At 46.2% G+C, this 25218-nt stretch overlaps 1 protein-coding gene and 1 non-coding gene across 3 annotated transcripts in view; both read right to left on the reverse strand.

The window, feature by feature from the left end:
- The window catches only part of LOC129842250 (SWI/SNF-related matrix-associated actin-dependent regulator of chromatin subfamily D member 1), a 32165-nt gene extending 8968 nt beyond the window's left edge, over positions 1-23197 (reverse strand). Inside the window, exons 1-8 of one of the 2 annotated variants that reach the window (XM_055910725.1) lie at positions 22974-23197; positions 12181-12356; positions 11784-11949; positions 7132-7254; positions 6914-7030; positions 6654-6755; positions 1196-1357; positions 636-733 (exon numbers count right to left, since the gene is read on the reverse strand). In XM_055910725.1, the coding sequence (XP_055766700.1) occupies positions 636-733; positions 1196-1357; positions 6654-6755; positions 6914-7030; positions 7132-7254; positions 11784-11949; positions 12181-12356; positions 22974-23159 (1130 nt within the window). In that variant the 5' untranslated portion in view covers positions 23160-23197. Of the gene's footprint in view, positions 1-635; positions 734-1195; positions 1358-6653; positions 6756-6913; positions 7031-7131; positions 7255-11783; positions 11950-12180; positions 12357-15281; positions 15429-22973 lie in introns of those variants that run through there. The other variant, XM_055910726.1, reaches the window with a different exon arrangement.
- Positions 1063-1139, reverse strand: trnat-ugu (transfer RNA threonine (anticodon UGU)). Its single transcript has one exon. It is a non-coding gene; the product is annotated as a tRNA-Thr (tRNA).
- Positions 23198-25218: the final 2021 nt, after the last annotated feature.

Below are 25218 nucleotides of genomic sequence, written 5' to 3' on the forward strand. Positions count from 1 at the left end.
ATGGTTAATAATGATGAGAGGCCTACCTGATGACATGGTTAATAATGGTGAGAGGTCCTACCTGATGACATGGTTAATAATGATGAGAGGTCCTACCTGATGACATGGTTAATAATGATGAGAGGTCCTACCTGACGACATGGTTAATAATGGTGAGAGGCCTACCTGATGACATGGTTAATAATGGTGAGGCCTACCTGATGACATGGTTAATAATGGTGAGGCCTACCTGATGACATGGTTAATAATGGTGAGGCCTACCTGATGACATGGTTAATAATGGTGAGAGGCCTACCTGATGACATGGTTAATAATGGTGAGAGGCCTACCTGATGACATGGTTAATAATGGTGAGAGGCCTACCTGATGACATGGTTAATAATGGTGAGAGGTCTACCTGATGACATGGTTAATAATGATGAGATGCCTACCTGATGACATGGTTAATAATGGTGAGAGGCCTACCTGATGACATGGTTAATAATGGTGAGAGGCCTACCTGATGACATGGTTAATAATGGTGAGAGGCCTACCTGATGACATGGTTAATAATGGTTAGAGGTCTACCTGATGACATGGTTAATAATGGTGAGAGTCCTACCTGATGACATGGTTAATAATGATGAGAGGCCTACCTGATGACATGGTTAATAATGATGGGTTCTGGAGGCATCAGCAGAGCGTGTAGACGCTGGGGGATCTCAGAGAACTTCATACGCTGGGTCTCAAAGATCTAGAACAAAATGGATAAACAGAACCTTATTAATTTGCTCAAGAACTGGACACGCACGGATTCAGTATTGTGCTTTGTGTGTTACAGCTTTGGACAGTTAATAAAGATGGCTATTTGTTGGAGGTCTACAGTGTGTTAAGGCTAGGGACAATATTCCTGGCCCATTTACCCTTAACCATAAAGGTTATGAAATGGCAAATGACATTGCATAACATCCACCAGGTTATATAACTATGACTCAACATTACAGATACAAACGTGGGGAAAAGATACTCTCCCATAGAACGCTGTGTATCTTCCAGCTGTGAACATAGGAGACTGTTTTGTACTGGTCCCGCATGGGAATCGAACCCACAACCCTGCCGTTACAAGCGCCATGCTCTACCAACTGAGCCACAACGGGACCACTTGCTGCTCACTGACCTGCTGCAGGTCGTTATCACAGTTGATGTACTCGCTCACCTGCTGCAGGTACTTGTCACAGTTGATGAACTCTCTCTCGTGGGGGTCCTGCAGCTTGTGGGTCTTAACATACTGCCAGAGGGCCTGGATGATGACAGGCCTGGTCTGGGTGTGGATCCCCAACATACGGGCCAGGCGAGGGTCCAACTTGAACTGAGGGGGCTGGGAATGGAGAAGGTATGGAGAGGTGAAATTAGCAGTGACATTACACCATCAAATTGAAAAGTCTCTGAAAAGAGACTCAAATGACAAGAATGTATTTGGGAGAGATATAGAAAGGTCCTGCTGCCAAAACCACCTGGTTCATATTAAATTCAATAAATAAAAAAACAGAACGTCAACATGACACCATTTAAAATGGAACTGACAGTTTTTTTTTAATCAACATTAAATCGTATAGAAATCTGTTCATATATATACCTCAAAGAAGAATATGATACCTTTGTTTACATTCTGAAGCAAGCACAGACATGGTCATTTACACGTTTTCAGAAATTCATAGAATGTTTGGGAATGACGTTATAGTCAGGCATTTGAGAAGATTCTATAGCAAAATAGAGTGGGAAAGTGACCGTACATTTAGACAACTAATAGACACTTCTGTAAATAAAACCTTATAAAAGCCTGTCTTGTCCGGGACCAGACTCAGAGCGGTGCATCATAGCCAATCAGAGCTACAGTAGGCCTATATGCAAATAAGCGTCTCTAGCCGTAGCCACAGAACGGCGCCTCTAGCCGTAGCCACGGAACGGCGTCTCTAGCCGTAGCCACAGAACGGCGTCTCTAGCCGTAGCCACAGAACGGCGTCTCTAGCCGTAGCCACGGAACGGCGTCTCTAGCCGTAGCCACGGAACGGCGTCTCTAGCCGTAGCCACGGAACGGCGTCTCTAGCCGTAGCCACGGAACGGCGTCTCTAGCCGTAGCCACGGAACGGCGTCTCTAGCCGTAGCCACGGAACGGCGTCTCTAGCCGTAGCCACGGAACGGCGTCTCTAGCCGTAGCCACGGAACGGCGTCTCTAGCCGTAGCCACGGAACGGCGTCTCTAGCCGTAGCCACGGAACGGCGTCTCTAGCCGTAGCCACGGAACGGCGTCTCTAGCCGTAGCCACGGAACGGCGTCTCTAGCCGTAGCCACGGAACGGCGTCTCTAGCCGTAGCCACGGAACGGCGTCTCTAGCCGTAGCCACGGAACGGCGTCTCTAGCCGTAGCCACGGAACGGCGTCTCTAGCCGTAGCCACGGAACGGCGTCTCTAGCCGTAGCCACGGAACGGCGTCTCTAGCCGTAGCCACGGAACGGCGTCTCTAGCCGTAGCCACGGAACGGCGTCTCTAGCCGTAGCCACGGAACGGCGTCTCTAGCCGTAGCCACGGAACGGCGTCTCTAGCCGTAGCCACGGAACGGCGTCTCTAGCCGTAGCCACGGAACGGCGTCTCTAGCCGTAGCCACGGAACGGCGTCTCTAGCCGTAGCCACAGAACGGCGTCTCTAGCCGTAGCCACAGAACGGCGTCTCTAGCCGTAGCCACAGAACGGCGTCTCTAGCCGTAGCCACAGAACGGCGTCTCTAGCCGTAGCCACAGAACGGCGTCTCTAGCCGTAGCCACAGAACGGCGTCTCTAGCCGTAGCCACAGAACGGCGTCTCTAGCCGTAGCCACAGAACGGCGTCTCTAGCCGTAGCCACAGAACGGCGTCTCTAGCCGTAGCCACAGAACGGCGTCTCTAGCCGTAGCCACAGAACGGCGTCTCTAGCCGTAGCCACAGAACGGCGTCTCTAGCCGTAGCCACAGAACGGCGTCTCTAGCCGTAGCCACAGAACGGCGTCTCTAGCCGTAGCCACAGAACGGCGTCTCTAGCCGTAGCCACAGAACGGCGTCTCTAGCCGTAGCCACAGAACGGCGTCTCTAGCCGTAGCCACAGAACGGCGTCTCTAGCCGTAGCCACAGAACGGCGTCTCTAGCCGTAGCCACAGAACGGCGTCTCTAGCCGTAGCCACAGAACGGCGTCTCTAGCCGTAGCCACAGAACGGCGTCTCTAGCCGTAGCCACAGAACGGCGTCTCTAGCCGTAGCCACAGAACGGCGTCTCTAGCCGTAGCCACAGAACGGCGTCTCTAGCCGTAGCCACAGAACGGCGTCTCTAGCCGTAGCCACAGAACGGCGTCTCTAGCCGTAGCCACAGAACGGCGTCTCTAGCCGTAGCCACAGAACGGCGTCTCTAGCCGTAGCCACAGAACGGCGTCTCTAGCCGTAGCCACAGAACGGCGTCTCTAGCCGTAGCCACAGAACGGCGTCTCTAGCCGTAGCCACAGAACGGCGTCTCTAGCCGTAGCCACAGAACGGCGTCTCTAGCCGTAGCCACAGAACGGCGTCTCTAGCCGTAGCCACAGAACGGCGTCTCTAGCCGTAGCCACAGAACGGCGTCTCTAGCCGTAGCCACAGAACGGCGTCTCTAGCCGTAGCCACAGAACGGCGTCTCTAGCCGTAGCCACAGAACGGCGTCTCTAGCCGTAGCCACAGAACGGCGTCTCTAGCCGTAGCCACAGAACGGCGTCTCTAGCCGTAGCCACAGAACGGCGTCTCTAGCCGTAGCCACAGAACGGCGTCTCTAGCCGTAGCCACAGAACGGCGTCTCTAGCCGTAGCCACAGAACGGCGTCTCTAGCCGTAGCCACAGAACGGCGTCTCTAGCCGTAGCCACAGAACGGCGTCTCTAGCCGTAGCCACAGAACGGCGTCTCTAGCCGTAGCCACAGAACGGCGTCTCTAGCCGTAGCCACAGAACGGCGTCTCTAGCCGTAGCCACAGAACGGCGTCTCTAGCCGTAGCCACAGAACGGCGTCTCTAGCCGTAGCCACAGAACGGCGTCTCTAGCCGTAGCCACAGAACGGCGTCTCTAGCCGTAGCCACAGAACGGCGTCTCTAGCCGTAGCCACAGAACGGCGTCTCTAGCCGTAGCCACAGAACGGCGTCTCTAGCCGTAGCCACAGAACGGCGTCTCTAGCCGTAGCCACAGAAAAACAATATGGTGGGGAGAACTCTGCCACTTACCCACTCGTCCAAAGACATGACATCCTCCCAGCAGCTATCTAGCTAACGTTAGGCTCAGTGTTCTTAGCTACATTAATAGATATGCTAGTCTATTAGTCACGTTATGACTAACTTGTGATCATTGTCCTTCCTAGTTAGATTGTATTGACATTCCCAGCCTTGGTTGCATTTGTCTCTGTCCAGAATATTGAGTCATTGAAGCTGAACCAGTGCATCCTGAATGGAGGCAGCAGACGATGTACCAGGCCAGTTGGGATTTACAACCTGATAGCTATATGTTTTGTACTACCAAGAAATGTATCGGTGAGTTATATGAATCATGCATTGAACTGCATCCATCTATTCTGACAACAATGCCTGACTCTACAGCATGGGATTTGGAATAAAATATTACCTATTTTTAAAACTTCTTATAAAGTAGTTTTGTAGCATCAAGTGGGAATTTAATATTTTTGACAGATTTTACGATTGTCTGTTTCATATCGGCAAAGTAGTTAAAATTCTGTCAGTTTCACTTTAAAAAGGAAAGATTCCCTCATTTTTAATGTTATCGTTTTATATATATGATGCAAAACTCGTCATACCGGCTGTATTTCTGCCTGCTTGAACGGCAGATACACATGAAATGACCCCGGGAATAAATAACATCGCTCAAAGATGCACAAAAATAGTAACATTCAAAATGTCTGAATCTTTTCTTTAAGAGCTGAATCCTTTTGTTTTTGCCGGAGTGTCTCTTTAAAACCTTCAGTGACACCTAGAGGATGTATATGAGAGGTCCCAGGTTGCAATTATTATTACCTGGTAGTGTAGTATGAACAGGACAGTACTAATAGGATGTGTTTTTACCTGGTAGTGTAGTATGAGCAGGACAGTACTAATAGGATGTGTTTTTACCTGGTAGTCTAGTATGAGCAGGACAGTACTAATAGGATGTGTTTTTACCTGGTAGTGTAGTATGAGCAGGACAGTACTAATAGGATGTGTTTTTACCTGGTAGTCTAGTATGAGCAGGACAGTGAGTACGGTTACATGGAATCAATGCGATTATTGTTTACAGTCAGATTAATATAATAGTTTGATTAAAACGTTTACGTGCTTTGCATAAAGAACGATTTCCCTAATAATCCTGTTTACATGGACACATACATGATTTCCATGCAACCTGATGACACACTGAAGAATGCAGAAAATAGCCAATCAAAATAAATGTTCTACCCCAGCGACCATGTTATTTTTGTGAAGAATATTTGATTCGGAGTTCAGACAAAGTTTCTATGTGAAAACTACTTCTAAGATGCATACTTTTATCTGTTCCGAATTCACTTCACCCGGGCTAACGGGGGAGACTCTCGGGTTGGGGGCTAACGAGGGAGACTCTCGGCGAGGGAGACTCTCGGCTGGGCTAACGAGGGAGACTCTCGGCTGGGCTAACGAGGGAGACTCTCGGCTGGGCTAACGAGGGAGACTCTCGGCTGGGCTAACGAGGGAGACTCTCGGCTGGGCTAACGAGGGAGACTCTCGGCTGGGCTAACGAGGGAGACTCTCGGCTGGGCTAACGAGGGAGACTCTCGGCTGGGCTAACGAGGGAGACTCTCGGCTGGGCTAACGAGGGAGACTCTCGGCTGGGCTAACGAGGGAGACTCTCGGCTGGGCTAACGAGGGAGACTCTCGGCTGGGCTAACGAGGGAGACTCTCGGCTGGGCTAACGAGGGAGACTCTCGGCTGGGCTAACGAGGGAGACTCTCGGCTGGGCTAACGAGGGAGACTCTCGGCTGGGCTAACGAGGGAGACTCTCGGCTGGGCTAACGAGGGAGACTCTCGGCTGGGCTAACGAGGGAGACTCTCGGCTGGGCTAACGAGGGAGACTCTCGGCTGGGCTAACGAGGGAGACTCTCGGCTGGGCTAACGAGGGAGACTCTCGGCTGGGCTAACGAGGGAGACTCTCGGCTGGGCTAACGAGGGAGACTCTCGGCTGGGCTAACGAGGGAGACTCTCGGCTGGGCTAACGAGGGAGACTCTCGGCTGGGCTAACGAGGGAGACTCTCGGCTGGGCTAACGAGGGACACTCTCGGCTGGGCTAACGAGGGAGACTCTCGGCTGGGCTAACGAGGGAGACTCTCGGCTGGGCTAACGAGGGAGACTCTCGGCTGGGCTAACGAGGGAGACTCTCGGCTGGGCTAACGAGGGAGACTCTCGGCTGGTACTAGCAGATCAAATACACAGCTGGAACTCCGATTAAGGTATTTACATGTCCTAATAATTTGAAAGAATGCTCAGAAAACCAGGTGTTTAACTTCAATTTTGACCGTACGCTGATTAAGATAAGCCGAGTAAGGTAGGCCATAATCAGTTTAATATTGAATTATTACTGTGTATGTAAACGTACTCAGTGTAATAATATGTGTTTTTACCTGGTAGTCTAGCATCAGCAGGACAGTGCAGCGTACCCCTACATCACCTGGTCTCTTCACCTGGAACCCGTCTGTCTCCTGAGTGGTCGCAGTCCTGTGCCACTATGCAATAGAAATAACTTTAGAACAGAATCTCATTACTAAGACTACAATAGAGAAAGTGGTTAAGAAGAGTGGAGGTGGCAATTCGCTTACATTGTTCATGAAAATAAATCTAATCATAGATTTTTGCAACCTAACATTAAACCGCATCTTTTTACCTCGACCAAGTGATTGTCAGGCCCATAGAGGTCCTTGTCCAACTCGATGACCAGAGACTTGAAGAAGGAAGAGAACTTTCTCTTCTGCTTGGTGGCTTCATACTTGGACACAGCAGTCTGAGAAAGAAAACAATTATCAGACATTTCACCAAGTTACATAAAATCACACAGACGCTAACCTTCAACACACAAACACACAACTAATAAATTAGTCTTACATCTTCAAGCAGGCGTCCTTCGACACGCAGTTCCCATGATGCAACAGTGCCATCCCCGTCTTCTGCGTCGGGCTTGGCAGGGTTGAACGTGTTGGATATGAAGATACGAAGCTTTCGCTTTTGCTGAAACACAAAAAGTCCAGTCATGTTGAATTTCACTATCAAAATGTGTTTAATCTTCAGAGGAAAACATGGGAAGTGATGAGCAGGGAAAACATGGGAAGTGATGAGCAGGGAGAACATGGGAAGTGATGAGCAGGGAGAACATGGGAAGTGATGAGCAGGGAGAACATGGGAAGTGATGAGCAGGGAGAACATGGGAAGTGATGAGCAGGGAGAACATGGGAAGTGATGAGCAGGGAGAACATGGGAAGTGATGAGCAGGGAGAACATGGGAAGTGATGAGCAGGGAGAACATGGGAAGTGATGAGCAGGGAAAACATGGGAAGTGATGAGCAGGGAAAACATGGGAAGTGATGAGCAGGGAAAACATGGGAAGTGATGAGCAGGGAAAACTCAACCTGGACCCTAATACTAGACACGAAAGAGAAATAGGCGATGTAAAAAAGGCCGACGTGCGGGTACCCTGACAAAACTACGTCGACGGGTACATAAAATTGCCTCTACCCTCCGTTCTATTGGTGAACGTACAATCACCTGAGATGTTATATGACATACATGATTTTTTGTTAACTAGTAAATAGTAGCCTACAGCAAAATGTGTTTAAATTATTTCTAACTTGTTAACACTTTCTGCTAGTTTTTGCTACCATGTGGGATTTTAGCCTGCTAACTGAGGAGTGTTAATTCACCTGTTTCCATACATGTTTAATTTTTATAACATGTATCTTAAAAAGGAGTTGTTTCATCTAACTGCTTAACTATTTATCTGTACATAGAATTGTATTTTTATTTTTTAAACATTTTTTCCCCCTAATCTTTACAGGAAAATGCCACGGGCACTATCTGATGTGTGGAGACGTTTCACTGCAGCTAATGTAGAAGGAAAACTGTGTACGTTTACAAATACTGTACCAAATCATTTGTGAAGAATGCAACAAAGATGCAGAATCATCTGGCCAAGTGCATAAAGTTCCCTCAGCGCTCACAACCTCTGACAAAAGTCCCTCTACTTCTATTCAAGGTGAAAATGATGAATCAGACACCTTATCGATAGCAGCAGCTCACGGTCCTCCTGGAATCAGACGGAACGTAGTCAGAGAAATGCTGATGAATGTCTTGCTCGAGCTGTGTCTGTAACTGGTTCACCTCTGGTGCTCACAGGTAATGTGTATTGGAAGAGATTTCTGAATGTTCTTTGCCTAGCATACACCCCTCCAACCAGACATGCTTTATCTACTGATTTGCTGGATGCAGAGTTCAACAGAGTTCAAGTGAAGGTCAAGCAAATCACAGAGAAAGCAGACTGTATTGCAATCATCTCTGATGGGTGGTCGAATGTTCGTGGGCAAGTAATAATTAACTACATCATCTCCACCCCTCAACCAGTATTCTACAAGAGCACAGACACAAGGGACAACAGACACACCGGTCTCTACATTGCAGATGAGCTGAAGGCCGTCATCAATGACCTTGGACCACAGAAGGTATTTGCACTGGTGACAGACAATGCTAAGAACATGAAGGCTGCTGGTCTAAAGTGGAGGAGACCTACCCTCATGTCACACCCATTGGCTGTGCTGCTCATGCATTGAATCTGCTCCTCAAGGACATCATGGCACTGAAAACAATGGATACACTCTTCAAGAGAGCCAAGGAAATGGTTAGGTATGTGAAGGGTCATCAAGTTATAGCAGCAATCTACCTCACCAAGCAAAGTGAGAATAATAAGAGCACCACATGGAAGCTGCCAGATTCCTGGAGGGGAAGGAGTCTCTCCAAGAAATGGCCATATCACAGTCTGCCGATATGGACAGCCCCATCAAGAGGATCCTCCTGGATGATGTATTTTGGGAGAGAGTGGTAAAGCAGCCTGAAACCTATAGCAGTAGCCATTGCACGGATTGAGGTAGACAATGCCATCCTGTCTGATGTTCAGACTCTGTTTGCAGATGTAAGAGAAGAAATCCATACTGCCCTGCCCACTTCACTGGTGCTCCAAGCAGAGGAAACTGCAGTTCTGAAATACATAAAAAAGCGTGAAAACTTCTGCCTGAAGTCCATACTGTCAGGGCCAGAGATCAACAAGGCCTATGATGTCACCACTACTGTGTCTCGCCACCTTGGCCTGGATGAGGGCAAGGTTCTTGGCAGTCTGGCGATGTACACTTCCAAGCAAGGGCTTTGGGATGGAGATGCAATATGGCAGTCTTGCCAACATATCTCATCAGCCACCTGGTGGAAGGGACTTTGTGAATCTGAGGTTCTTTCCCCTGTTGCCTCCATCATCCTCCAAATCCCACCAACATCAGCCGCCTCAGAGCGCAACTGGTCCTTGTTTGGGAACACACACACCAAAGCACGCAACAGGCTGAGCAATACAAGGGTTGAAAAATTGGTGGCCATCTGGGCAAATGGGTCTTTTTGAGCCCGACAATGAGCCATCCTCAACAAGGTTGGAAAGTGACAGTGAAGATGAGGCCTGATGTTCAAGAGGTGGACATTGAGGAGGTCCAGGGAGAAGACATGGAAGCCTGAGAGGAAGACAACCAAAGCTTTAGTTTCTAGACTATCGTTTTACAGATGTTGGTTGAAAACGTATTTGGGAGATGCGATGGATCATTGGGGATCATTCAATATTCCCTTTCTTTTGTTGTTCAGTGAAATCACCCCATGTGAAGAGTCAACTCACTTAAAGTTAAATTCTTAACTCTATTTCTATTGGAAGGATTTAAATATTTGCAATTATGTCTACTTATGATAACGTAAAAGGTTTAGGTTTCTGTCTCCAAATGATATGGTAAATATATCCAATGCAAAAAACATCTACATTAAAATGGTATTAATATTAATTTGCATATATTGCCATTAGTTTATATATGAGAATTATGACAGATTAAAGGGAAACACAGCCGTGAGCTGCCCAGTGACACAAGCCTACCAGATGAGCTAAATGCCTTCTATGCATTGCTTCAAGGCAAGCAACACCAAAACATGCATGAGAGCAGCAGCTGTTCCAGACGGATGTGTGATCACGCTCTCCTTAAGACGTTTAAACAGGTTAACATTCACAAGGCCGCAGGTCAGATGGATTACCAGGATGCGTACTCAGAGCATGCGCTAACCAGCTGACAAGTGTCTACATTTTCATCTCCTTGATCCAGTCTGTAATACCTACATGTTTCAAGTAGTCCACCATCGTTCTTGTGCACAAGAACGGCAAGGTAACCTGTGTAAATGACTATCACTCACATATGTAGCCATGAAATGCTTTGAAAACTGGTCATGGCTCACATCAACACCATCACCCTGGACCCTCTCCAATTCCCCTACCACCCAAGCAGATCCACAGATGATGCAATCTCTATTGCACTCCACACTGCCATTTCCTACCTGTACAAGAGGAACACCTATGTGAGAATGCTGTTCATTATCTACAGCTCAGCGTTCAACACCATAGTGCCCATGAAGCTCATCACTAAGCTAAGGACCCTGGGACTAAACACCTCCCTCTGCAACTGGATCCTGGACTTCATGACGGGCCGCCCCCCCAGGTGGTAAGGGTAGGCAACAACACATCCGCCACGCTGACCCTCAACATGAGGGGCCCCTCAGGGGTGCTTGCTCACTCCTGTACTCCCTGCTCACCCACAACTGTGTGGCCGCGCACGACTCATTAAGTTTGCCAACGACACAACTGTGGTAGGCTTGATCACAGACGACGATGAGACAGCCTATAGGGAGGCGGTCAGAGACCTGGCAGTGTGGTGCCAGGACAACCTGTCCCTCAACGTCAGCAAGACAAAGTAACTGATCGTGGACTTCAGGAAACGGAGGGCCAAGCGCGCCCCCATTCACATCGACAGGGCTGTAGTGGAGCAGGTCGAGAGCGTCATGTTCATCGGTGTCCACATCACTAAGGATCTATCATGGTCCACCCACGCAACAACATAGTCGTGAAGGGGGCACGACAACGCCTCTTATATCGCCGCTTGCTTTGGCAACTTCTTAGCATCCGACCACAAGACACTACAGATGGAAGCGCTTACACCCCCAGGTCCTCACTGGGGCCAAGCTCCCTGCCACCCAGGACCTCTATATCAGGCGGTGTCAGAGGAAGGCCCTAATGAGTTGTAGCCCTGAGCCGGGCTACAAGTCAGGCCCTGAGCCGAGCTACAAGTCAGGCCCTGAGCCGGGCTACAAGTCAGGCCCTGAGCCGGGCTACAAGTCAGGCCCTGAGCCGGGCTACAAGTCAGGCCCTGAGCCGGGCTACAAGTCAGGCCCTGAGCCGGGCTACAAGTCAGGCCCTGAGCCGGGCTACAAGTCAGGCCCTGAGCTTTTCCTGGTCAGGTCAACTTGTTAAATCAGGAAAAAGTCCTGGGCTGAGTTGTAGCCTATAAAATCCCTGTTCATATTATGTTATTCCTTAGGATCTAAAAGGAAACAATGATCCTAGATCAGCACGGTTACTTTGAAGTGGTTTATGAATACAGGCCTTGGCTCCTAGTGAGGAAATAACCCCATCTGTTTACCTTGATGGGTCTCTTGAGTGCCTCCTGGATGTCCAGGCGTTTCCTCATGATGGTCTGGTCCAGCTTCCTCTCAAACGCCAGCAGGTCCATGTAGGCCTGAGACTCTGGCACCAGCTCCCGGATCCTCTGAGGTAAAATCTTATCCGCCATCTTCTTCTTCTTGGTACTGCAACAGAAGATAACAATAGTGTGAGATGATAAGGAATGAAAAGGCCTATACACACTATGTATATACATTCATTTCCCCTTACAAAGACATGGTCAACTCTTAATGAGGACGAATAATCACAGTAATCTAATAATAATTTGTAACGTCCCTCCTTATACCCTGGTAACAATGTGAAAGCCTACTGTTTAAGTAAATCCTGTCAAGCCTAAAATAATATTTAGATTTTACTGTTGGTTGCGCTGCTGTTGGACCTGCTGGATCTGCTGGGGTGCAGGCCTTTTACGGGAGGGGTCCATGACACTGGGCATCCCTGGTCGGGACACAGGGCTGGAGCCGTAGCCTGGAGGCCCCATGGGCGGGCCCTGAGGGGTCATACGGCTGGATGGGGGCATCCCACCTGGTCTCTGGAGGGAGAGGTGAAAAGAGACAGGGGAAGGGTTAGAGTCTGGAAGAGAGGCGAAAAGAGACAGGGGAGGGGTTAGAGTCTGGAAGAGAGGCGTAAAGAGACAGAGAGGGGTTAGAGTCTGGAAGAGAGGCGAAAAGAGACAGGGGAGGGGTTAGAGTCTGGAAGAGAGGCGAAAAGAGACAGGGGAGGGGTTAGAGTCTGGAAGAGAGGCGAAAAGAGACAGGGGAGGGGTTAGAGTCTGGAAGAGAGGCGAAAAGAGACAGGGGAGGGGTTAGAGTCTGGAAGAGAAGCGTAAAGAGACGGAGAGTGGTTAGAGTCTGGAAGAGAGGCGTAAAGAGACGGGGAGGGGTTAGAGTCTGGAAGAGAGGCGAAAAGAGACAGGGGAGGAGCTAGAGTCTGGAAGAGAGGCGAAAAGAGACAGGGGAGGAGCTAGAGTCTGGAAGAGAGGCGTAAAGAGACGGGGAGGGGTTAGAGTCTGGAAGAGAGGCGTAAAGAGACGGGGAGGGGTTAGAGTCTGGAAGAGAGGCGAAAAGAGACAGGGGAGGGGTTAGAGTCTGCAAGAGAGGCGAAGAGACAGGGGAGGGGTTAGAGTCTGGAAGAGAGGCGAAAAGAGACGGGGAGGGGTTAGAGTCTGGAAGAGAGGCGTAAAGAGACGGGGAGGGGTTAGAGTCTGGAAGAGAGGCGAAAAGAGACAGGGGAGGGGTTAGAGTCTGGAAGAGAGGCGAAGAGACAGGGGAGGGGTTAGAGTCTGGAAGAGAGGCGAAAAGAGACGGGGAGGGGTTAGAGTCTGGAAGAGAGGCGAAAAGAGACAGGGGAGGGGTTAGAGTCTGGAAGAGAGGCGAACAGAGACGGGGAGGGGTTAGAGTCTGGAAGAGAGGCGTAAAGAGACAGGGGAGGGGTTAGAGTCTGGAAGAGAGGCGAACAGAGACGGGGAGGGGTTAGAGTCTGGAAGAGAGGCGTAAAGAGACAGGGGAGGGGTTAGAGTCTGGAAGAGAGGCGAACAGAGACGGGGAGGGGTTAGAGTCTGGAAGAGAGGCGTAAAGAGACAGGGGAGGGGTTAGAGTCTGGAAGAGAGGCAAAAAGAGACGGGGAGGGGTTAGAGTCTGGAAGAGAGGCAAAAAGAGACGGGGAGGGGTTAGAGTCTGCAAGAGAGGCAAAAAGAGACGGGGAGGGGTTAGAGTCTGGAAGAGAGGCAAAAAGAGACGGGGAGGGGTTAGAGTCTGGAAGAGAGGCAAAAAGAGACGGGGAGGGGTTAGAGTCTGGAAGAGAGGCGAAAAGAGACAGGGGAGGGGTTAGAGTCTGCAAGAGAGGCAAAAAGAGACAGGGAGGGTTTAAAGTCTGGAAGAGAGGCGTAAAGAGACAGGGGAGGGGTTAGAGTCTGGAAGAGAGGAGAGGAAAAGATGGATGGCGTTTGATGGTAGGAGAAAATAGGATTAAAGAGATGAAATGTAGGACAAGAGGCAAGAGGCAAAGAATAAGAGACAAGAGGCAAAGAAAAAGGGAGAAGTAAAATAAAATGTTTTTTTTTTATTGTGGGAGAGAAGACGAAGGTGCTATGGATGGTTGAGATGTGAGAATCAAAATGGCTTATTTTCCATCATCTACAGGTATATTATATTTTTCCTTGCAGGTGTTATTGCTGCCTTACACAAAACAGAGCAAGGTTGTATTCTCCTGACGTGACGTACCGAATGTGTTCTATTCCACAGTCAGGGTCAAGGATGTGGCTAGGTGAGGACGGTAGTGGAAGGAATCGTACTAACAATGCCCCTGGCCCTGACAAACCATCACAACTTACTGTTGCCAGTTAAGACACAATACACCAAGGTGCAATTTCAAAATGTGGTCGTACATCAGCATCTTCTCTCTTATGTCAGTCACTGATAGTTGAGTGACTATCTGAACTTAGCAATCATGGTCGAATTACCAGATTTGTTAACGCAATCATGGTCTCACTCAGATATATTCATAATTGTTAAATCTCCTCTCCACCGCATGGCAAAATGTGTAGAATTGCAGCAAACAAGCTTTAAACAACATTTCCTATAAACTGCATAGCAAAATGTGTACAATTGCACGAAACTAACTATAAAACGGAAGAAATATATATGTAAGAGGGGCCACTAAAATGTTTTGCTCGCAGTGGTGGTGGGGGGGGGTAATGTAGAACCGCGAGCAACTGCAGCCCCTCATGAGTTCAGATTGTTTTGAGGTCTCCACCATAATCCCCCGATCTTTAATTTAACTAGGCAAGTCAGTTAAGAACAAATTCTTATTTACAATGACGGCCTAGGAACAGTGGGTTAACTGCCTTGTTCAGGGGCAGAACAACAGATTTTTACCTTGTCAGCTCGGGGATTCGATCTAGCAACCTTTTGGTTACTGGCTCAACGCTCTAACCACTAGGCTGATTCTCTGGATAGAGGATGTTTCAATGGCGTGAAAATTAGATTAAAATCATTGCCGTTATTTAAGAATAACCATAAGACATTTATAAATAGAAAACATTGGTAAGCAGCAACAAGTGGATGAAAATCAATGTGTTGAAATACATGCAGGGGGTGCTTTGTTATAGATCGGAAGTCAATTGAACGATCATTGAAGGACAACAAACATCAGCACCAGCCAGCACAACAGATTGAATGAAAAAGAACCCTGTATTGAGTAAAGGCCACCTTATTTTGCATTCACAAAAACAATTTCACTCACCACCATCTTAAAAATTTGCAGTTTGCAGAGAAATCCAATGCATCTAGTACCCCATACAATGCACATATTTCCTAATATATATAGGGGTATAGATGCATTTATAACATGTAAACATTATACCAAATTCACACTTAAAAATCATACCAAAAAATGGTTATGGAAACAGGCACTACTTGCAGGTGTACAATGAAACCCCCCCCTCCACATCACTCACCAATCCATGTGCTAGGAACTCAAACAGGCGACTTCGTGTTTCTGAATGCATGAGTGCTTATAGAAGTTGTAGCGACAGTAGCAGGCTGAAGAATAAACAGATCACGAGCCCCCTCCAATAGAACAGACCAGCGAGGCTAAAGCAAGAGGCACACCCCTCTTTCTCCCTCTCCGACAGCCTTCGGGGGAGGGCTGTGCTGTGTTTGGTTGTCATCAACACTGATGCACTCTGCCCTCTCCTGTTCTCTCCTGTAATGCAAGCTACAGCCTCACACTGTCTGCAGATCACAACACACCTGGGTCGTGGTCATTATGCTATGACGTAAAACAAAACATTTTGAGATGTAAAAAATGAAAATTAGCATTTCTTATTCGACAAGTCCAGGTAGTCAGCTCCCCCGTTTCAGTGTGTTTGGAATCTCATGACCCTGCACCCGGCCTTCAGCCTCTGCTGAAAAACGACCATCTGGCGTCTTCTATTCATTCCTTAGCTTTCATCTACAGCAGAGAACGTATTCTCACATTCGTCACCATAGTGATTTCAATGAGTCACGTAGATAGAACAAGTTGTAAAGCAGAGGTTTGTGAATTAATAAAACATTTAAAGGATAGCTGGAAGAGAACTAGCCACTGAAAAGCTCGCTTCAAAATTATTTCTTTATCGCCATTTTGTTTAAAAACCTCTTGCCCGTTGTGTTCAAGGTAGAAGGACATTGGAGTTAACATATGAGGACAAATCAAGGTGGATGTATCTTTTCACTAATAAACTGCCCACACGACATTTGTAAACGTGGCCATCACTGTGTGTGTGAGGCGACTGAAGAATGCAACAAAATCCATTAATTTCTATAAATCATTTCCCCCTCCATTCACCACATCTCTGTGCAACCTTGGTTTTCTACAGAACAACTGGAGAGTGCTTCTAAGGCTAACAGAATGTGTGGCTGAGTGACTATGAAGGATGCCGCTGTCGCTGAGGCTGGCGCTTGTGTTCCACGTAGTCAAGGACACGAGGGAAGAGTAGACCCAGAACATCCTTTCACTGAGAAATGCTTTTCAGTTGAATTTTTCGTAATAACAGCAACAATAAAAATGGGTGAATGTGTACACTGTGTCAAATTGAACGACCACATACTGACCCCCCCCCCCCCCCAAACGTTTACCTAGCAGTACTTCTGTATTTTTTACCTTACTAAAGCCCCAAACACATTTTGCTCTGCCAGAAATACCCCCTCTCATCTGCAACTGTAGCTGACGGCATCAAACGGTTGGCATCATTAGCTGTGATAACCATTGATATCAAACAGCTGTATAGTCGTAGCAGGAGATTCTTTTTTCCCGACCAACCTTTGCTAAGCCGATACTTTCCTAAAATTCTCGATTTGGAAGTCACCGTTTTGCTCCATGAAGTAATCCAACGATGTATATGTTCGCCATTTTGTCTATTTCTCATCTTCTCTCATTGAGACAGGTGAGTGTCTTTCAAAGCGACCAATGATTTCTGAGTCTCACTCGGTGTATCACACCCACACGTCTCAACCAATGAGAGAAAGTAAGAAATAGATAAGATGGTGACGTATACATTGTTGGATTACTTCACGGGGCAAACATTTCAATTTAACAGAATTTTTTAAATCAAACGTTCCCTCTGCAGCTAGCCTTGAGAGTTTAGAAGACACCGGTGACTTCCAAGTCAAGAATGAAGAAAAAAAGATTTAGTCGACAAATCTCCTGCTACGGCTATACAGCTGCCTCATTCCAATGGTTTTCACAGCAGCTAATGTTGAAACCCATTTGATGCCATCAGCAACTGATCATTAGCCCTATGTTCTTATCACTCTCCCTAAGTACCCAGTGTGTGGTAAGGCCTGTTCCAAAATTGGTACAGATTGTGCACCAGATGTGTGATTATTATGTATCCATTACCGGGCGTTACAGGTTAGCTTATTGAAAAAGCTACCCTGTTTCAACTAACCTGCTCTTGGCGATACTATCTGCGTTCTAACCTGCTCTTGGCGATACTATCTGCGTTCTAACCTGCTCTTGGCGATACTATCTGCGTTCTAACCTGCTCTTGGCGATACTATCTGCGTTCTAACCTGCTCTTGGCGATACTATCTGCGTTCTAACCTGCTCTTGGCGATACTATCTGCGTTCTAACCTGCTCTTGGCGATACTATCTGCGTTCTAACCTGCTCTTGGCGATACTATCTGCGTTCTAACCTGCTCTTGGCGATACTATCTGCGTTCTAACCTGCTCTTGGCGATACCATCTGCGTTCTCGATTTGGGGGAAAATACATCTTATAAAAATATCCGTCTCTAGTTGTAGGTGGTTCTACAACAACCAGAGGAAACTCAGAATGATATTAAAACTGTTTTGTACCGGTCAAGGACGTTCCTCGCCATCTTAGCTTCCGCACATCTAGCATTCCCCAGCGTCTTAGCAGGAACTAATGGTTTCTATGCGACACGACCACGTGTAGAAGTAGGTGACACGGTGTCACAGCATGATAAAAACAAATATCTACACCAGGGGTATCCAACCGGGCGTCCACGATTTTTCTAAATGTTTTTATTTCAATGTTTTATGAATATCGCTAGCAACAACAGAAAACACATTTTAGATAACAGGAGAAAGAGGATAATATATTTTTAATGATGTCAACTATTTTGCAACTCCTAATATTGAGCAAATTGCACTCATTGGAGCTCATTACACGAAACAGGAGTATGGCACCCGCGGGTACGGGCCACGGCAAGTGGTTATCCTTCTTGACTTGGACATTCATTTTTGCCAACACATGGCTCACTTTTGTTTAACCAGCTAAACTGCTGCTTTGAACAAAAATCAGAGTTTTTCTAGCTAATAGGCTGTTATGGTTTATACTTCCTCTTCCAATTATAATGTCAAAATAATGAAAAATGATCTAGCAAATCTATTCAAAATGTTTATTACTTCTCTTTGCCATTATCGTTCACCTGACAACAAGCTGTGAAAAAAAAACTTTTTGGGTTAATATTTGATGGGGTCTCTGCATCGCCAGTTTTCCTCAGCATTTCTCACATGATACAAAACATGGATTTAATAGTTTTGAGTCCTCTGGTTTTTGTAAAACCACCTGCAACTGGACAGACATTTATAAAGATACCTTTTCTCCTGAATCAAGAACAAAGACGGTCACAAACAGCAGACTAGTTGAAACCTCAAAGGAGGCATTTTGTATAAACAAACCTTTAACACCCAGTAATGAAAACATAGTTATCACTTATCTGGAGAGGTCAAAGGCCGGCAGATGGTATCGAGTTTTTTCGTCAAATCTTATGTCACATGTGCCATATACAAATGAAATACAGTGAAATGCTTACTTACAAGCCCTTAACCAACAATGTAGCTGAGAAAATACAGAGAAAGAAGTAAGAATAACAAATCGTTAAAGAGCAGAAGTAAATAACAATAGCGGGGCTTTATACAGGGTGTTACGGTACAGAGTCAATGTGGAGGCTATATACGGGGTGTTACGGTACAGCGTCAATGTGGAGGATATATACGGGGTGTTACGGTACAGAGTCAATGTGGAGGCTATATACAGGGTGTTACGGTACAGAGTCAATGTGGAGGCTATATACAGGGTGTTACGGTACAGAGTCAATGTGGAGGCTATATACAGGGGGTTACGGTACAGAGTCAATGTGGAGGCTATATACAGGGTGTTACGGTACAGAGTCAATGTGGAGGCTATATACGGGGTGTTACGGTACAGCGTCAATGTGGAGGATATATACGGGGTGTTACGGTACAGAGTCAATGTGGAGGCTATATACAGGGTGTTACGGTACAGAGTCAATGTGGAGGCTATATACAGGGTGTTACGGTACAGAGTCAATGTGGAGGCTATATACAGGGGGTTAAGGTACAGAGTCAATGTGGAGGCTATATACAGGGTGTTATGGTACAGAGTCAATGTGGAGGCTATATACAGGGTGTTACGGTACAGAGTCAATGTGGAGGCTATATACAGGGTGTTACGGTACAGAGTCAATGTGGAGGCTATATACAGGGGGTAATGATGGGGAGGCAATACAAAAGTATGGGTAGCCATTTGATTAGCTGTTCAGGAGTCTTATGGCTTGGGGTAGAAGCTGTTTAGAAGCCTCTTGGACCTAGACTTGGCGCTCCGGTACCGCTTGCCGTGCGGTAGCAGAGAGAACAGTCTATGACTAGGGTGGCTACCTGGTATAGAGATCCTGGATGGCAGGAAGCTTGGCCCCGGTGATTTACTCGGCCATGCGCACTACCCTCTGTAGTGCCCTTCGGTCGGCGGCCGAGCAGTTTCCGTTAGGATGCCCTCGATGGTGCAGTTGTAAAATCTTTTGAGGATCTCAGGACCCATGGAACATCTTTTCAGTCTCCTGAGGGGGAATAGGTTTTGTCATGCCCTCTTCACGACTGTCTTAGTGTGTTTGGACTATGTTAGTTTGTTGATGATGTGGACGCCAAGGAACTTGAAGCTCCAACCTGCTCCACTACAGCCCCGTCGATGAGAATGGGGCCGTGCTCAGTCATCCTTTGTCTTGATAACGTTGAGGGAGAGGTTGTTGTCCTTGCACCACACAGTCAGGTCTCTGACCTCCTCCCTATAGGCTGTCTCATCATTGTCGGTGATCAGGCATACCACTTGTGTCAGCAGCAAACTTAATGATGGTGTTGGAGTCGTGCCTGGCTCGCCTGCCTACCTCAGGCGAGCAACACCTCGAGACTTCCTTAGATATCGTGCACCAGCTGTTTACATAAATGCATAGGCCCCTGCCCCTTGTCTTACCAGAGGCTGCTGTTCTGTCCTGCCGATAGAGTGTATAACCTGCCATCTGTATGTTCTTAATGTCGTCGTCCAGCCACGACTCGGTGAAACATAAGATATTACAGTTTTAATGTCCCATTTGTAGGATATACATGCTTTCAGTTCATCCCATTTATTTTCCAGCGATTGAACATTAACTATCAGAACGGAAGGCAAGGGCAGATTAGCCACTCGTAGTCTGATCCTTACAAGGCATCCTGATCTCTTTCCGCGAAAACTACGTTTCCTTTTCCAGCGAATCACGGGGATCTGGGCCTGGTCTGGTGTCTGCAGTATATCCCTCGCGTCTGACTCATTGAAGAAGAACTCCTCGTCCAGTTTGATGTTAGTAATCCCAGTTCTGATTTCCAGAAGCTCTTTTCGTTCATAAGAGACGGTAGCAGCAACATTATGTACAAAACAAGTTACGAACATAGCGGAAAGACAAACAAAATAGCACGGTTGGTTAAGAGCCGATAAGACGGCAGCCATCCCGTCCGGCGCCATCAAAAGATCTTACCCTCCAAAGGGAATCTATGCAGCTGGCTATACACTTGTATCCCCCGTGGACCTGATAATAGATAAAACTTTCTCCATTCAGGCTGCAAAGGCGTCGATTTCCTCCTTAACCCGATATAATGGCAAGTAGGTGGGGAAATATGCTTGCTTTCTTTATGCAGCACCCTGTTCCACCATGCTATGGTGGCTAATGCTACTTCCTGACATTACATTCAGACCAAGGGTAAACAGACTGCAGCAACCTGATTGGCTGAACGCAACATCGGGGACTAGCATTTAGCCCCTCTATTATGGTGGAGAATATCGTTTCATAAAGAAATTACGCATCATTTTCATCTTGTCACCATGAAAATGAAGAAATCGATGCATTTGCAGCCTGAATGGAGACTGTTTTATGAAAGAACCGGTCCACAGGAACCGGTCCACATTACATAAGAACCGGTCCACAGGGGATACGAACGTATAGCCAGCAGCATAGATTCCCATTGGAGGGTAAGAACCGGTCCACAGGGGATACGAACGTATAGCCAGCAGCATAGATTCCCATTGGAGGGTAAGATGAAAGGACTCAATATCGCCAACTTAGCTGGTTCATCGTTTCCCATGTGAGGAAGTTAGGCGAGCAAGCATTTTAGCTAGGAGGTAGCCTATGAAAACAACTAAAAGCTGACAAGAGCTGTGGACCGTTTTGCCAACATGAAAGAGTTGAGAACAGCACTGTCATTCAACTAGTCTACAAGTAGGGTGACTCGCCAAAAATGTTGTTTTACTTGGGCACACAGACTGAAATCAGTACCATGGACAGCCCCATTATTTCTCTCTCTACTTTGCACATTCTTCCACTGAAAATCTACCACTCCAGTGTTTTATTTGCTATATTGTATTTACTTCGCCACCATGGCCTTTTTTTTGTGCCTTTTCCTTCCCTTATCTCACCTCATTTGCTCTCATTGTATATCGACTTATTTTCCTACTGTATTATTGACTGTATGTTTGTTTTACTCCATGTGTAACTCTGTGTTGTTGTATGTGTCCGGTCCACAGGGGATACGCTATGCTTTATCTTGGCCAGGTCGCAATTGTAAATGAGAACTTGTTCTCAACTTGCCTACCTGGTTAAATAAAGGTGAAATAACAATAAATAAAAAATGATATTTAGTAACATTGGCCTAAATTGTCTCTGGTATCTTTAAGTTTGTTTTCAGTGTATTAAACTAAGCATATATAGCCTTGTTGATTTGATGTGAATGTTTAAGTTGAAATGGTGCTGGAATAACAGAGTATTGGAATAAAGGAGGCAATACTATGCCTTTGTGCTGACTTGCGGAAACTCTGTGGCTCTAAATCAGTAGTTGTTTAGTAAAACATTAACTTGTTGGACCATGTTCCAGGTCATGTAACTGTTACATGCAATATTTGCTTTGTGGACTTCACCGGACAGATGTTGCTCTCCAGGTTTTGTGATGAAACAAACTTATGTGAAGTTGAATTTATTCCGCTGCTGTGTGACTTGTATTTTTGTTGTCACTGCCTTATTGTAATATCACGGTGGCCTATGAACAAACAATGCAATTATCATTGTAATATGGCTTTTTTACTGGCTTGGCTTGTCCAGTGACTTGACCCACGCACCGCTACTGAAAAGAAGAGTGCATGGTTATTAAGACTAGATCGTTCTTCCAAGATGTTTAGACCTTCATTACATTTAAGTCATTTAGCAGACGCTTTTATCCAAAGTGATTTACAGGAGCAATTATGATTAAGTGTCTTGCTCAAGGGCACATCGACATTTTTCACCTAGTCAGCTCCGGGGATTCGAACCTGCGATCTTTCGGTTACTTTAAGCTATGAAATATGAATCCGTGGTTATAAAAGGTGCAACAGGTCACCTCAGGGGTAAATGTAAGTTCGCTTTTCATAGCCGACACAGAGCAGAGGTCGAGACAGCAGGTGCGGTAGAGACCCACACACCACCCACTTTTCATTCAAACTAACGTAACTTTGCAAGCGTAATGTTATCTGTGTAGTTAGCAAGCAAACAAGCGCCAAACAACTAGCAAATGGGCTAGCTAGCTACTGTGCCACTTGCGGAGAGAACAGCTCATCATACTAGGTAGTCATCGACAGTGTAGTTAGCTAGCTAATTATGCACAACCATGCCACTGGGAATAGCCACAAAACAATCAATCAACGACAATCAGTAAATTAGGGGGCCTTTACCAGTAAGGGCCCACATCGTTAACTAGATACTGTTAGCATAGGCTAGCTACCGCTTTGACAAAGGCTTTGTTCTAGCTTGCAGCTAGCTAACGTAGCCGTTAAGTCGTTGCTCACCGGGTATCCAGGCCCAGGCATCGGAGAGCGATAGAGGTGGTTCTGTGCGCCCGATGAGGGTCCCATCCTTCCTCCAGGAGTTCCAGGTCCCATGCCTGGTCCTCCACCTTGCACCGGGGGTCCGGGTCCCATTCCCCCGCCACCACCTCCCGTTGGAGCTGATTGAAAACTACCTCTGGCCGCCATCTCTTCTGGGTATCTCCGTCGCCGGATAGTGGAATGGAACTATCGCGAGAAGAGAGGAGTAGCGGAGCGATTCTTTTAACAACAACGACCTCTGGTGTTTAATTTCAATACAACCAGCCCTTATTGTGGAATAGATTTTACATTCTACATTTTACATTCTACATAAAAGCAGCCTCTCAAAATGAAAGCAACCAAATGCAAGTAAAACCTTTCTGGGGGCATACTACGATATCTCTGCCAAGGGGTCTCTGGAGTCTGGACCTTTACAATTGGCACAGGTTATAGTAAGCACCAGGCATGCCAGGTGTTGACCTGAAATGACTGGGATATTTATTAACCTTCAAACAGGTAAAACAGGTTAAAATGTTAATATTATTGTATTTCTAGTATCTCTACTGTATTGAGAGGGTAAAGAAATCCTATTTTTAAACGGTTAACATACACACGGATACACATATTTGACAAACATCTCATCTCATGAGGTAATTCTGAATGATTGACTTGTTCTTTGAATAGCACTTCAAAGGCACTTGATCAGCCTGCATGACTGCCTGCCATCGGTTTTATTATAACATCAATGATCCCTGGCCTAAGACAATGTTGTCATGTTGATTCACTCAAATGAATTGTGATGAAGTCGGAGAGAGAGCGAAAGAGGGGGGGATAGAAAAAGAGAGGGAGAGTTCTAAGTTCTAGCCTTCTGCCCCATATATATATATTAGTTAGAGAGTCCTTCCCCAAAGTCACAATGAAAATGTCTACACATTTTTAAACAATCAAATAAAGGTAAACTTTGTATACCTTTGGGGAAAAGGTCTGTTATATAGTTGGCAGCACAGTATGTCACAGCTTGCCACAAGGGGGAGGAAACATAAAATGTACTATTTTCTCTGTGTACTATAATTATAGTATATACACAATATAAATACCACTAATCATTAAAAAATATATATTATTTATTTTGTTCCATATTTTTTTAAACATTGTTTTAATAAATATGAAATGTTGACCATTATAAACATTTTGTATTAGATATTTATTTAGTTTTATTTGTTTATATACATACACTGAGTACAGCAAACATTAGGAACTCCTTCCTAATATTGAGTTGCTCACATCACTTTTCCTCTCTGAACAGCCTCAATTCATCAGGGGGGCATGGACTCTACAAGGTGTCGAAAGCATTCCACAGCCTGGCTGTTCTTGACACAAAGCGGTGTGCCTGGCACCTACTACCATACACCGCTCAAAGGCACTTAAATCTTTTGCCTTGCCCATTCACCCTCTGAATGGCACCCATACACAATCCATGTCTCAATTGTCTAAAGGCTTAAAAATCATTCTTTAACTTGTCTCCTCTCCTTCATCTACACTGATTGAAGTGGATTTAACTAGTGACATCAATAAGGGATCATAGCTTTCACCTGGATTCACCTGGTCAGTCTATGTCATGGAAAGAGCAGATGTCCTTAATGTTTTGTCCACTCAGTGTATATATTTTTAGTTTTCTAGATACTATTTTTATTGTTGTCACTGCTGCTTTTATAATTGTGTGTATCATTTTGCTTTGGCAACATCGACCTTGTTATTCATGCCATTAAAGCATTTTAAATTAGAATTAGAATTTAAAAAAAAAAAATTGAGAGAGAGATAGAGGGACAGAGAGAAAGGGCTCTGATGGAGAGAGACAGAAAGAAGGGGAAGGAGAAAGAGAGGGGGAGAGAGGATTAGGGAGGAGATAATTGTTTGTTAACAAACAGTCAGTTCAGCTTGCTTGGTCAGCTTGTTTGGTCACTGGGCTGGACATGACTCAACACTGAACATCTGGCAGATAGTAGCTGAAATATAATCTTGGTTGGGAAAACATTGTGTACTGTATATACTTTTATTTATCCAATAAAATGGCACAGCGAGAGAAAGATAGAGAGGATTGGGGACTGAGTGTTGTTTATTAACAAACAGTTAGGTCATTTCTCTCTCTTGCAGTCTGGAACAAGACTTAATGCTGAAACAGCTTGCAGTGGCCTGTCTGGAACAAGACTCAATGCTGAAACAGCTT

This window comes from Salvelinus fontinalis, unplaced genomic scaffold (genome assembly GCF_029448725.1).
Source record: "Salvelinus fontinalis isolate EN_2023a unplaced genomic scaffold, ASM2944872v1 scaffold_0027, whole genome shotgun sequence".
NCBI lineage: Eukaryota > Metazoa > Chordata > Actinopteri > Salmoniformes > Salmonidae > Salvelinus > Salvelinus fontinalis.